General features: G+C 37.0%; 1 protein-coding gene across 1 annotated transcript; it reads right to left on the bottom strand.

Moving 5' to 3' along the window:
- Positions 1-505: 505 nt before the first annotated feature.
- LOC136269185 (uncharacterized) lies at positions 506-15,577 on the bottom strand. Its single transcript, XM_066064679.1, has 14 exons — positions 15,440-15,577; positions 13,985-14,062; positions 9,731-10,122; positions 9,648-9,675; positions 9,158-9,591; positions 4,950-5,097; positions 4,668-4,804; positions 4,510-4,611; positions 4,338-4,415; positions 2,917-3,134; positions 2,753-2,862; positions 2,191-2,350; positions 2,006-2,142; positions 506-791 (listed from the first exon to the last, which is right to left on the bottom strand). The coding sequence occupies exons 1-14, from the start codon at positions 15,451-15,453 to the stop codon at positions 689-691; spliced, it is 2,139 nt and encodes a 712-aa protein (XP_065920751.1). The 5' UTR covers positions 15,454-15,577; the 3' UTR covers positions 506-688.
- Positions 15,578-15,870: the final 293 nt, after the last annotated feature.

Genomic DNA, 15,870 nt, shown 5'->3' with positions numbered 1-15,870 from the left:
AATGCTCAATATCAGTGAAGCAGAAATGTAAAAGATATTACATGTATTCAGTGCAAGAGTAGGCAGTACAATGCTATGAAAATGGCTGGACAAGAATGGATCCAATTAAAGCCACTCTAGGAGTTATCACTATACAGCAGTGTATAGTTTACTAAGTTTAGGACCACCATATTTGAGTTTATAAGTCAGCATGCACACCATAAAGGTATAGACACCATATTGTAAACAATTGCTATAGCTTTTAAATCATTGATTGGTGACTATTCTGTATAGAGAATAGTACATACATGGATGGAATTATGTAATGAATGCATGTATGATTCTCCTGACATACATTTCAGTAGCAAGTACTTCTCTATAAACACTTCCTATACCTATACAGAAGTGATGTGTATAGGACACCAAACAATTACGTCACACACATCAATGTCATGGAGCATACATTGTTATTCGCATGTTGTCATAAATAATATCATCATGATCATAATAGTGCTGCATTGAAATGGCTGGGAGACTGGCTTCAATTGGGTATACTATAGCATTACCACAATGCACAACTGATTTACAATAACATCCTTGTAAGCTGAGGCAGCCTAATCATCTAAAGGTATCCCTAACTTTATCACTAGTTGTAAACATAATAGTATATAATTATACAATTAATTATACAATTTGATAGTGATTGTTATCACCCTACACTTGTTTTTAGCTGACAAATCTTCTCCACTAGATGTAAGAAAGTTGGTCTGTTTTCTGGCAGAAACCGCCAGCAACGCTTCATTATTTCATACCTAAACACAACAATCATCACAATGGAATAAGTAGCTATAGATCCATAATGCACACAAAATAAGAGATTAGTTTAGTAACTAGGTGAATATATACAAATCTGTTCACATTCACCTAAGATCTTATAGCTCCTGTTACACAGACTGTGCACCAGGTAAACATTCATATAAACCTTCTAAACACCAGAAGTGGTATATTATAACAAGTATAAGAAAAATTAGGAATTTTAAATTAGAGTAGGGACAGTGTATAGTCTGCAATAAAAAGTACTGAAATAAGCTGGATCAGAGTAGTACGTAATGTCCAAATATTGTAAAACAATAAGGAGTGAATATCCTTACTGTGCATTCACTTCTTATTGTTTTACAGTATTTAGACATTACATACTACTCCGATCCAGCTTGTTTCAGTACTTTTTATTGCAGCACTATACACTGTCCCTACTCTCATTTAAAATTCCTAATTTTTCTTATACTTATTTGTGAACTTTATTGCAAGTTCATAACCACTAAATAGCCTGCTTTTCACAAAACAAGTCACAATATTATATAGAGTTAATCACAGGACTATATGCTAGATTATGACTCACAATCACGTCAGGCAGGCAGGCATTGGAAAACTCTGTTGAATAATTTTTAAAAACAAATTCTGTAGCAACTTAACGGAAACATTTCGGGTTGATCTGAAGACACATTTGGGCTTGATTTTACCCAACCAATACTGTCATGTTGTTGTGAGGAAAAATCGAGGCAGGTTTTTGGGTTATATTATATTACGGGCCAGGCCTACACCTTCGCTGTCCCCAGTACTATCATACTGTATGATAGTGCCATGATAGCTACTAGTCAGAAAAAGTGAGTTAAGAAGCCTTAAAATATTTAGTATCGGGAAAATTTGGATGTGAACGTGTTGTGAACATGCTTTCTACATGCGTTACTGATTCCAGTGCAAAACAATTGGATAGAGAACACGTGTTTACTTCTTGATGCCATGGCTTTCACCACTAGTCTGTTCACCTGTAGTCACTTAAGCACTGGTGATTCACCAGACTACAGGTGAACAGACTCATACATATAACTATAGTACTGTGTACAATAATCATTGAATAATGGGCACCCAATAAAACTGTAATGTGAGAAGCTGTTATAGCTTTGATGTACCTGCAGCATGACTTACATGGATAGGCAATGAGTGTGAGTCATTATGTTCAACATACATTTCATCAGAGCAGAGAGGTGGTTGGTCCAGTGTTCCTCCTTCCTTCAGATAGTTGGTCATCTGAAGCACATCCACTGAAGGGTATGGCTCTAACCCCAATGAGAAAATCTCCCAACAGGTTATCCCAAATGACCACTGTACAGTTAAACAACAATTCACCATCATTGTTGTGTCTATACTTACTACATCTGACTTGACTGTAAACACTCTATCACACAATGATTCAGGAGCTAGCCATTTTACTGGTAGTGGAGTATTACGATTTAATCTGTAGTAGTCTGACACATAAACATCACGGGAGAATCCAAAATCAGCCACTTTAACTATCATGTCTTTATCCATCCTGCAACAGTAAAACTATTAAACATGCAAAAATTGGTAGTGTGTTAGGGCTCAAATCAAAGGTAGTACACTAATTACTTGCTGCATATAGTATACATGGTTAGTTGTTCAACTGTTTACAAACTGTAAATCTAGCACAACAATACTAATAAATACAGTTAACATTACTTGTTGAAGAGAGCAGAAAGGAAGTCATATATACATTACCCATGAGTTGGAGTGGTGACTCAAACAGAGCATGCAGTTTCTGTATATACATTTATAGGGGATGATCACATCCTGTGATGAGGGACAGTAATCTCGAGTTGCATGGGGAAATCTCCTATGTATGTATTTGCCTTGTATATATTATTGTACCATCAAGTAATTTTACAATTCCAGCCCTGCATGGCTGGTATCTTACATGCAATTCCTGGCAGCCAAGTCACGATGTACAATATGTAATGATGAAAGGTACTCCATTCCTTTAGCAATATCACAACACATCTTTGTAAGAATGCCATTACTCAAACCCTATAGTGTCAATGTATACAATTAGATTAGTACTGAGCACATACAGTTACAAACCTCTGGTAGACCAGTCTCATTCAGATATAGTATTCCTTCTCTCTTTGATTTCAAATATGATTTAACATCACCATTGTGCATATAAGGTAATATCATCAGTGGTAGAGCTTCGCTTTTAATGATACTAACACCAATAAGGCCCAATACATTTGGATGATCTAGTTCTTTAGCTATAATACATTCTTTAATGAATTCTTCTGTTTTAGAGAATGTGGTTGCTATGAATAGAACAAAATTCAAATCAATATTTTGATTTTAAAAATGCATTGACTGTTTAGTTATTATTAGTGCAATTGATTAAAAATGAAGGAATTGGTATGTTACTATCAACTGTTCAATGCCAAAGTAGGGATATTCCCAAATAGACTAGCTACCATCGTTCATATTTCTTGTTTCACTACTTTTTATTACTGGAATCCTACTTTAAAGTAACGCTTTTTAATTGTACTAGTTAGTTGGCTTTTTGTTATAGCATAGCTACAGGGTATATGTATTACATGTGTGCATGGCTGTGACTGCTTTATTAAAATATGTTATTTTTGATATGCAATAGATTAAAGGGGAGTGGTTTTTTGCCTACTACTGAATGCAGCTAAGGGCAGTGGTTACCCATTTCTAATTAGGACATGGCAGCATGTTCTGATTGTTTAAGGGTGTATGGTCCTACGCAATTGCTTTATAAGTGCAGCTATATACTCATATTAACTTCCTCTTAAGTGCTTCAAATAATTTTGTAGTATCTAAGGAAAGCTGTAAAATTAACACCTCAGTATGGTTTCCTTGCATGAAAAAGACCATGTCATTAAAGATAAAAGGAATGGCAAAGTGCAGAACACAGACACTCATCAAAACCAGAAAAGGCACATGCCATCCATGAGTTACTGTGGCATGAAATGCATGCACATGCAGGTGGCCATCAACTGTTTTGTTTGGCCTCTAGCCTTGCAACTGTGATAAGACAGTCAGACCAAATTACCGTACGCAAGGAAATTTTGACATAAGAAAAAATTGACGAATTCACACTTCAGCAGATTTGACGAATAAAACGTTGACGAAAATCAAGAAATTGTCGACAAAACTTGTACTTTTAAAGGCGCTTATAAGTATTTGATGAATTTAAATTTGATGAATCAAACTGATTCGTCAAACTTGTCAAATTTTGTTGATGTCAAAATTTCCTTGTGTACGGTACAGGTTTAGGGGACTTTTTAAAATTCAGTATCTGGCTGCCTGTATAAGTGTTTTCTTGGTTTTAATGCTACAATTGATGTAAGATGGACTAAGACTATATACTTCTGTAAAGGTTATTTTCACTGCGTACGATATCTTTTACAAACAAACAAACAAACAAACATAAATAAATTGTTATGCTATATGTTCACTATTTGTATAGTAAATACCTATATTTGTTAGCAGTTTACCTCTCAGTGTTTTTATAGCAACTTCCATTGTTTCACCATCTTTAGTGTACGCTCCTTTGTATACTTTACCGAATGCACCTGCACAAATACAAATTCTTAGAAAATAGTTACAACACGTAAAAAGCCATCAATGTGGAATTTACAACATTGTACAGCTAGCATCAGTGATTACCTTCACCAATTGGCTCCTGTATATACAACTTGTCAGAGTCAACTATGTACCCCATGAGGTTTTTTTCAAACTGATACAATATAGGTTGAGTAGACTTCATAACTATGGTGATTAGTATACTATAACATTCAAGCAATAATTAAAATCAAGATACGTACAACGTGAAGTAAGAGATTTCCAGTTATGTTTGTCACTACTGGGTTTGGTAAATGAATCATACTTCTCATAATGTGATCCAAGTGTTCTATCATCAAAGTTAGGGTTGGTCACCATACGATTTAAGACTACAACAAACCTACATGGAAAATGAATTCACTCAAGAAAAACCAAGCAGTAAAAAATTGGTGCATGCAGTTTTCAAAACATGTGTCTTGTTATGCAGTCACTATAGTTACATAAAGTACAAAGCCATACATCCCTGTGCTTTTACTATTACTTACTCCTTTTCTTTTCTCTTCTGCTCTCTTTTTCTCCATATACAAGTTGCAACCACAATCACAAGAAGAATGACTATGCACAAGACAAGACATAATCCAACAATGCCTCCAGCATTTATTCCCGAGCTGCTTCCACCAGTGTTGGTATTATCTGTTAATGGTATAGAATAAGTGTAATTTGTGCATACAAAAGGTAGTACCTCAGTGTGATAAAGTTTCACAGATGTTAGACATTATATTTTGTTTTGGGAGAGGTTTTATTGTTTACAGTCAATGAGTGACTAGTTTGCAAAATAGATTTTGAAAAACTGCATTATTTATACTATTGGCTACATAAACAACATGGACTCTAAGGACCATGAACATATGTACAAACCAAAATATGATGACAAATGTATATTAACAACTATGCATTTTCATGCTGGCAGTTGAAGATGTACACAATGCTTCCATTAAATCTGGTGCATACGCTAGGCAGGAGTCCATGACTACTGCATGTGCTCATAGGAGATGGACCAGAAATGACTGCATTTCATTTGTGAAAGCAGGCATATAGAACAGGTTAATATGTATCAAAGTTTGCATTAGTTTCATGCATGTTTCACAGTTGTTTTCAGGTGCCATAATAGCATAGCATCTTGCTTGGCAGACCATTGTGCAGAGAGGGCACAGTTTCAGCTGGTAAATTTGTGTGAAAACATAATAGCAACAAGAATGTAAAGTATAGCTAAGTTTCTTCAGTCTTGTGTGCCTTAAATTTATATACCAACTTGCACAATGTGAGATACTACATCACTTACTCTATACAGCAGTTGGTCATAATTCTGTTGTAGCAATGGTTACTTTATATAGTAGTTCAAGCTACTATAATACTGTTATATCACTCATGTTTACGTATATCATGCACCACTAAAAGTAATTACTGTATATGTATCATTCTCTTGCCCTGGACCACACAATACGTTGGCTATATATACTATTGTATATCACTGTTAGGTTGTCCTGTTGGAGTATATACATACTTGGTTGTACGTGGCCCAGTCTTAGACAATGTGTGCAATTAGAACATGCTTCACTGGAATTTTCTATATACGTGACTGGATTTTGGAAAAACGATCCAAATCGCACATTAGAAGTTCCGAGATAAACGGTTTTAAAGAATTGAAGCCAGCATAACTCTCCAAGGATAGCAAGCACGCGTATGAAATTTACACAAAAGATGCATCAATCTGTTACCTTTCAAGCCACTTCCAGTACTTGTAGCTGCTTGTACAGTTTCCCGCCAAATAAGATAGAAAATCTGAGCAGTTGGACGAGCGAATTAGTATCACGAGTGCTCACAAAGGGGTGGAGGCTGGGGGGTGGCGGGGAGGGCAAACGTTAGACCTCAAAATGGAGGTAGACCACGATTGGAGTCCAGACACCAGATTACAGGGCTGTGCTGGCTCCTTAGTGGCTGATATGTAGCAAAATCAGCAGAGAACACGTCTGGCCAACATTATAAGGCTGTCCACCAGTAAACCACTGACTCTTGCCAAGCCAGGTCCTTCAGAAGGCCTGAAACCACCATTTGAGCACTCCACACCACCCAGAAAAGACGTGTGTAAAAACCAGCCTCGTGTAGTTTGAGTAGTGCTGAGGGTCAAAACTTGTAGTACGATAGTGTAGCTATCCACTGGTGGTGTTAGTTTGATTTTGCCTGATGTGCGATTTGGATCGGTTCTGTAAAATCTGGTCACATATGTGTTCATTGCATGAGGACAATATATAGTAACACAGATGATATTAAAATTCAGAAAATGAATTGTAGGAAAGGGCAAAAGTTTTAAGATCACCTGCAGTTATTGGGCAGATGTTTAAAAAGGGGCTATATAGTTGTGGCCAAAAAGCTAGTCGTAAATGGTGATTGAGCTAGTTGTAAATTTCAACAAAAATGTGTAAACTCAAATTTATATATACTTACATTTTATATATCTTAACTCTTTACAATTTACTACAGGGATTTGACTAAAAGTAGCTACCTCAAGATCCTATCTTGAGATAGCCATTTTCAAAATTTTCCATTTCATGGTTTACTCTTTGATTTAAAATTGCCTTACATCCAACTAGTTTTAAGTTATAGTTAAACCCCACCACGAGTAGGATATCGTTGTTATCAACCCGAGGCAAAGCTGAGGTGTTGATAACTAGATATCCTATGCTTCGACATTCATCGTTCCCTGTTGAACGATGAATTCTGCCAACAGGGAACTGGCTTCTATCCCACACTTTGAAGTAGTCAAGTTCATAAACAATGTGTTAATAAACATGTCATGATCAGTTGTATATGGGTAGGTAAAAACAGTGGACCCAGGGATCCAGGGACCAAGGACCTGGGGACCCACGGAAATCCAACTCTTCTTGGAATTTTATGCACTTCACAGTATTCTATACCTGTCCTAGATACCTCTGCAAGTAGCCTTGCATGGCCAATCCACTTTTCCCCCCTCGTAGCGTTTCACATGATGTTTACACCAATTAGAAATTATAAGTGCCTTTGAAAAAGTGTCTGAAGCTGACTGCATTAATTATAGGTCACTCACTATTTCCCCAGAATATTTGTTTGCACAACTTTATTAGCTAAGTGGCATAATAGACTAGCATGCTCATTGTGCAGCAGGCAAGCAATTACTAGCTAAACCAAGCTAAGCAAGTTCCAGCAGCTCTTCATATGTCATGCATGGAGCATTTGCACAATGTTCCTAAACTACTCTAGTAGCTAGGCGGTATAATAGACTAGTATGCTTATTGTGCAGCGGGCAGTGGCCTATAAATGTAGTCTGCTTCAGATTTTTTTCAGAGGCGCTTATAAATTTCTAATTGGTGTAAACATCATGTGAGACGCCGTGACTGAAGAAAAAGTGGATAGACTACTTGCAGAGGTACCTATAGTACAAGTATAGAATGCTGTGAAGTGTATAAAATTCCAAGAAGAGTTGGATTACTGTGGGTCCCCGGGTCCCCTGGTCCTTGGTCCCTGGGTCCACTGTTTTTACCTACCCATTGTATATGGCTTATTGTTTGCTGAATATGTAGTTTTTGTAATGGTATGGCTTCAAATTTTGCTGAACTTGTAGATTTTATGGTGTGTATAGCTTCTGTTTGCTTTGATTGCACTTCTTTTAACTTAATGTGTAATTTCCATATATGTACTGGAGTTTAACTACCATGCACTGGGGTTTAACTACCATATACTCCCAGTTGTCTACTTTGATGTATGGCTTCAGTGGGATAGAAGTTTCTTATACAGTCCACTATAAAATAATTTTTAAATTGCCTTAAAATCCAATAAAACAATTAAGACTTGTATGTATGTTACATAGTTGTTGTTATTTTAAAATTTTGTCCCTTCAGCTTGCTAGTTACTTTCAGATCTCAATCATTTCTCTAAAATTGCTTCTAGATTCAATCTTGGCACACTTATGTTTCAAAATTTCCCTGTCCCAGATCCCACTAGTTTGTCAGAAATCCATACAGTTTTCCTTTTTACAGGCAGTTTGTCACACAAGTCCCGCTTTCTTTAGTTTAACTGTTTGGAGACTTATGGCAATAATTATATAGCATAAAAAGTACTTTCTTCAAACACACTCTGTGTACCCCCCCGCAACCCCCGTCTCATGTTAGGGCTAGTTGTAAAAAAATAGTTTTAGCCACTAGCCATGGATATTGGAGTTATTAGTCACAGTTCATGCATGCTCAAGTATATAGAACAGTTTTGATATTTGAGTGAGACCCCAACATTTCATAGTAGTGACCATTAACCTTTCTATGGTATAAAGTTATGGTTGAAAACTATGAGAAGCAGCTACAGTTCTTTATTCGTATAGGGGCACATGTTAGCATTTTGACATACAATTATAGTCTCATATATACGTCCTACACCATTATATAAATGATGGTTTACATTACAAATAATTAACAAACAAATGTAAGGAAAAATTAGGAATTTTACAAGCCATTAGAGATCATAAAAAGTGCTTAAACAGGGATCATCACCTGCTGAAGTGCAAATGTAATCCCTACTTTAGCCATGATGGATAATTGTACTAAAATAGTGCACTTTACATGATGATCCTTGTTCCCTACTAGCTTTCCCTACACTTGTGAGTATAACCAAGAATAAATAATAAATTAATTAATTACGTATACTCTTGGTATAACCAATGGCTTACCATTCAAAAAAGGTAAAGGTGTAAAACAAGGGGTCGGTAAAAAGTAAGGTTGCTTGAAGTTAATGTAATAATCATCAGTAGTATAACAATCGAAGTCCACAAAAAAATAATCTTTAAGAATTGTGAAATTCAGCCGTCTAAAAGTATCAAGGACATCATCCAAACATACTTCAATGTTGTTAGTTAAAAAGTCACAAGTTTGTTCACATGGCAATAAAAGTTTGAAATCTTTACAAGGTGGGAAGCTATAGAAACAGGCACTCCATGCTACTAGACTAAAACAAAAGTTATTTACATCCGGTGAATTTAAAAATACATCTCGTAGCTTATTCCAAGCATCAACAATGTCAACATGCAAACGAGCAACATCAATTGCATAGTCCGTAAAATTCCTCTGGGTTCTACAAAAGTTGTTTTGGGGTACTTGTAGGCATCTGCAATGAGAATGAAACAAAACATAAAATTAATGTTAAAATATTACATTCTTTACCGAACATGATCAGAGCTACTCGGTACATCTGCAGTTTAAATGTAACAGTTACTGATGATAATACATTGGCTAAATTCACTCACCTGTTAAGTTATTACAATTGTTACTAACAGGAGCACTATGGGGTAGGGAACAATTATCCTCTATTAGTTCATCCACTGATGTGTTAAGATAACCCTCAACTACTAGTAAACTTAACACATTTTGTAAATCTTCCATACAAATTCCACTTCTTAAATATTTTGAACAAGAGTCGCTGCATATTGGAATTGGAAGATTATCTTCGCACGAAGGAAACAAATAATTACAAAGGAACTCCAACACTCTGTCTCTACAGAAACTCCCACTAACAGTACTAGTGACATTCATCAATATTGTGGTGGTCTGACTGGATTGGTTGGGAAAATTGTAAACATCACTGAAAGTGTAATTAGAACATTTTGTTGACTGATCTTCAAACTGAACACACAAGGGGCTAAATGTAAAAGAATTTTTATTCAAAAAAAGTCATGTACAACACTATCACAGCGTAATTAAAACAAATGTTGCAATATTTTGGATGGAACTATCGTTTGTTTTCAATGCAAGTTCAGACAAGTAGTAGCTAAGAAACAACGTAGGTAAGTAAAATTATCAGACAGACTGTTGTGAAGTGTCTTATATGCATGGCTATCCTCAAAACTATAATCATTAATCTTCAACTCAGTGCATTGTTGAATGGTTTTAAACTGCGTGATTAATGCACTACAACAACTGACTGTTATATTAAAGAGTGTTTCACCAATCTATAAGAGTATATTGTGGTACTTTTTGGTTTTCAGGTCTGCTGGACTTAACCTGATTCCTCTGATTGGAAGGTGTCCCTAGAGAAAACAAGGACAATATACTGCACTGAGTCACTGACAAGCCATAAACATGTCATCAGAAGTTCAACAGACCCAACTGTGTGGTGCTCCTGGCCTCTTGATATAAATCATCACCAATGCATATTGTTAACAGAGCAACTCTTGTGCTAACGTTGATGCAGCTGTATAGTCACTATAATAAGATATGAGAAACAGTTTTAGTCAACCAAACTCCCATGACTGTGGTAAGTCTTTACATGGATATAGCCATGAGTAGGAGTATCAGAATTTGTATGGGTTTAATTAGCATGCATGACTACCTCAGCTTTATAAAAGGGAAAGCTGCATCAGTGTAAACCACTGCTTTTCAGCAGTGCCCTGACATATATATATACATACATACATCAAACACATGCATACATTAAAACAAACAAAAGGTTTTTAACTACCCATGCAGTGATAGCTAACAAGCATAGTTAGCATACAGATGAATTCTTGCCAGGTGCATACCATTGCATATGCATGATGCATATATATGACTATATGTATATGTTAAAGCGCTGCTGCGAGTGCTATATGAAAAATAAAGCACGAGGCGTACGGCCGAGATGCTAATAATTTGTGCAATGTGTGTTAATTATGAGTCCTAGTGCATGGCTGCAAGCTACCACTAGAAAGTTCCATAAATCATTTAAAGCATTGCCTTACTTGTGCTATATGAAAAATAAGGCACTTGGCATTTGGCCTTGATGCTAATAAAGCACCCGGCTTTGCCTCGTGTTTTATTAACATGGTTGACGTTCATTGTATAATTTGGCAGGTTTTGGTCACAACCCGCCCACAATCGATTCTATTGTGACACATGGTGAAGTATTTCCATATCTCCACATTTACATTAACAAACGTAACAGCAACTTTACCTTCTCCCACCAGTATTTAGATATGTCTATAAAAACAATCCAGTGGTAGAACTTGTATTGGCTGGGGTGATTGACCACTCAGTGTGGTGCGGGCTATCAGCCTGCACTGGCTTGAGTGATTAGTCATACTGGTATGAGTGCCATGGGCTATTAACCTGCAGTAGAGCACATGGGCAACTGTGCTTTATTGCCCACAAAGAGTGCTTTACTGCCCACAAAGAGTGCTTTACTGCCCACAAAGAATGCTTTATTGCCCACAAAGAGTGCTTTATTGCCCACAAAGAGTGCTTTATTGCCCACAAAGAGTGCTTTAATTGTACAATAAAGCACTCTTTGGGTAATAAAGTACTGTTTGCCGTAAGGTATACTTTATGAAATTTAAAGCACACTTTTTTCTTTGATCTCACCCACGCAAAATTCTATATAGGTCTATAAGCAATGTTTTGCAGGGTTTTGTTAAGTCATGTCTTCACTGGTGAATGAATAAGTAACACTTCAGAGGAGATGATACAATACATTATAGTATAGCATCACCATTTAAGTGGATTTAACAAAATCCAAGTACTTTTACCAGTATCTTAATGCTTTCACAGAATGTTTCAATGTAGCTACTGTGAAATATTATTTATTGGGATATCATCACTTTTATAAAGTGATGCATTTTTGTATATCTCCACAGGCTGAAATGCTCTAATAACACCTTAATAATCTGTCACTACTGAGTATAATAATAATTAAAAAGTTATAATAATGTATACACACAAGGTTATATAATAGCTGTAATGATGTGTAACAGTGCAAACTTGAATACATTATATGGTTGTAAATCCAAAGATAACCAAAGTAATAACATACCACTATACACAGCATTCATGAATTTCTATAAAGCACATAATAGCTAGCTATAGGGCTCAAAAAACATAAATTCAATATTATGCCGTTGGTTATGTGTGTATAGCTACTGTTTTGTTGTAATAGATCACATACATAATTATATTCATAAACATAGGTGAATCTGAGGGGGGAATTGTCACCTGACCCCTCTCTTGCCTCACCTCCCCCTGGATTTACACCAAAAACAAGATGGGGAATATTCTCTCCATATCAATGTACAGGTAATTAGAAGACAAATACTCTACAATTATAGATTTACATTCAATATAAACTGCATCACTACAAAGCAATTGGGCAAATGTGTCAAGATTGAGATACTCTAATACAGCAGTTACTGCACTAGTGAACATGACAGTGAGTAAAACTGGAAGTGAGAATGGAAGCAAGAATGGGAGATAGGTGGGTATATAAATCTGGGGTGGAGAGCGGGAGGTCGAGATATATTTGTAGCATGCAAGTGGAGATCTAGAGGATGAGAACAGATCAATAAAGCCTGTCATATGTTGGATGTTACATCAAAATAACTTTGGGTAGTTTTTTGCTGGATCCTCCACTGAAATGATTGAGATACTCTAATAGAACCATCAGCAGCCAGTGTAGACTATATCTATGTACAGTATAATAGCTTCAAATCAATGTGATCTCTTAAGTCAAAAGCTGACAAACAAAGAAATATCTGTTTTGGGACTCTTCCCTGTGTCAGAATAAGATTGTTGTTGATTCAGCGATGCTCTATGAGCATCTTGATTGTTTTGGTGGAAGGATCTAGCAAAAGCTGCCAAAAGTTTTTAATGTAAAATCCAACACATGACAAGCTTTCTATTCTCATGTTCTAGCTACTTACATGCTACAAATGAATTGAACTCACATGATCTCCCAATCCTCATCCTGGTTTTACCCACCTATCTCCTGCCCTTACTCCCGGTTTTACCCACCCTCATAATTGTGAAGTGTGGCGATACTGCCTCATTTTGCTTTTAAAATTAACACGGAAACCTCAGAAAAGGTTAGCTAATACATGTTTTTAAAGCACACACTCAACAATCATTAAAATGCCATGGCCAGAGTCTTAAAACTTTCCCAGGAGATATCCAACTTAGAATGTAAGAATGCTTCATGCATTTAGCAATCCTGATCATGAGAAAAAATAGCTTGTGTAGCTACCATAACTATAGAATTCCATTCTAGCAGAACAAACAGTAAAGTTTCTTGCTCCCCCAATCAGGTCTCTTGTGAACAGCGTCTCCTAGATTTGTCTATGCATGCCATAATATTAAATCTTAATTGGCGTTTGGCCAAATTCTCTGTTTCCACTGGACTCAGGCATATTTGCATGCGGACGGGCAGTCCATCTCCATTTTTCCATTATAATATTGGCAGCTTTTCAAGCCATTATTTGCCTGGCACAACCATAAAAAGCTGCATAAAAGCATACTCAAGCTTGTACCTTCCTTTAAAAGTGAATTTGTGCCAACTTGATAGCGCTACTGACTAACATGTGATCTGACACTGTTACAAGACAGCTTTTACTGAGCCTGTACAGTATGCAAGAATAACCGGAAATATGGAAGAATACGGAATAATGGAGCTGACAGTAACCAAATGCAGGGGAAACAGAGAATATATATATATTTGGAGTGGCTTTATGACAATATATAGCTAGCTCCATGTTGCTTACCTTGACAAGATTGTTACACAAGGATGAATTATCATCATCAGAAACATCCAATATATGATCACTTTGTGTGTATTCATTCTGTAATGATATAAGTTACGTTTACTGAACACATATTTCACTGACTATACATGTTGTTGACACATGAACTAGCTATACGGCTGGGAGAAGTATTATCATCACACTTGGTAGCTATGAGTAAGATATAATATAAAGGAGTACACGGTATCATATCAAGAGGTTTGCGGACATTTGCTATACTTTTGTTCATGGCAAAAATGCCAGCTGGAACAGGCATGTCCAATACACTTCGATTGAAAAATCATTAAAATTTTAAATTAATTATCGCGTACCGCTTACCTCAAGTCTGTTTAGTAACTTTCCGAATTTGATATGTGTAGAGCAACTCTCTGTGAGTACAATGATACCAAAAGAAGTCCAATTCACGGAAATGTAGGTGTGTCAAAATGGCCTAAACCGACCAGGTGTAGCAAATTTCCCCATACATTTTGTATTGGGCGTTTCGGGGGCATGCAATAAAAGGCGTAATAACCCGTAACACATGATAGATACCTCAGATTCCGAACAGTGAATAGCAATTAAGATGAGCTATAGCAGAAAGAAATCAGAGGAAATTTAAGCGTGTCATCTTAAGGTTGAAAATCACTTACTTTTTCTATGGCGAATTGAATGGAGGATATTTGGAAGGGAACGCTCTGAGCTATTTCAATGTCTTGACAGCCATTAATCTTCACTACATTAGTGTTACAATGAAACAAAAGCACTGTGAATCAGTTCTGCAGGTTAGTTTGCGAAAATTACCGTGTTCCGTGATTAAGCCAGATTATTTCCGTGCCATGTAGTAAACTTCTTCATATGTATTACCTGTGGTGTGACGTTCAGCTAATGCACCTATCAATGTATTGCCCCACCACCCCCGCCTCGGGCGTAAGTGGGGCTTTACAGGGGGAATTGACACGAAACTGCTGCCCCACTATGGGGCATTTGACGATCGTTCAGTAAGCACCAAAATATTTTTTTGTTGTAACTTCCTTCGCTATGTCAAATCCCAAGTAAATCCCGCGTTGCAACTGGGGCCAACGGTGGGGATTTGACAAGATAGGTTTGCCCTACTATGGCATTCGGCTGTGTCAAATCCCCACTATAGCCCCATATGGGGGGCAGTGGGGCAATACATTGATAGGTGCATAACCACACTGAGCTTTGTCACAGCTAAGGATAAGCACCCACAAAACATTTCATATAAAAGTCTACCGGTATTATATATATATGCTTGTATGAAGTGGTAAAAATGATTCCCCGCCAATGAATGGGAACCAGAGGTCACTTGAATGACCTGAAACTATAAGCCGGTAGGCCACAGCCCACGTAGCTAAAACAACAACACCCGAAAACACCGTCGACATTTACATAAATACATATTAAATGATAACTAACTTAACTACAGTCATGCAGAGCACTATTACAAGTGCGAGGAACGTCGATCTACTTCAGCTGAGGACTGAGGACTTCAGCCTTGGCCTTGGGCATTGCTTGCGTTAGTCTCGTGCCCAGACCCCACCCACTTCGTTGTTGAGTAGTGGGTGGGGTCTGGGCACGAGACTATGCGGCTTGCGTGCGCTTAATTCGTTATTCACGTGATATGTGGACTGTCCAAAATATTGCGTAAATTTACAGTAGTATACGACAACTGTGAATTGATCTGACAGAACAGATGTAAAAGGACAGCGGATAGCTACAGTGGCGGATCCGGGCATAGGGGGACGCCCACCTCCCTCCCCCCTTCATTTCTTTCAAAAAAATTGCATAAAAGATCGAGATACTCTAATAGAGCAGTCACTCTAATAAAGCAGTCACAGTGTTCATGA

The sequence above is a fragment of the Dysidea avara genome, chromosome 10 (assembly GCF_963678975.1).
Source record: "Dysidea avara chromosome 10, odDysAvar1.4, whole genome shotgun sequence".
In the NCBI taxonomy this organism is placed as follows: Eukaryota; Metazoa; Porifera; class Demospongiae; order Dictyoceratida; family Dysideidae; genus Dysidea; species Dysidea avara.
The sequence above is the reverse complement of the archived record's forward strand: the minus strand, read 5'-3'. Positions and strand labels throughout refer to the sequence as shown.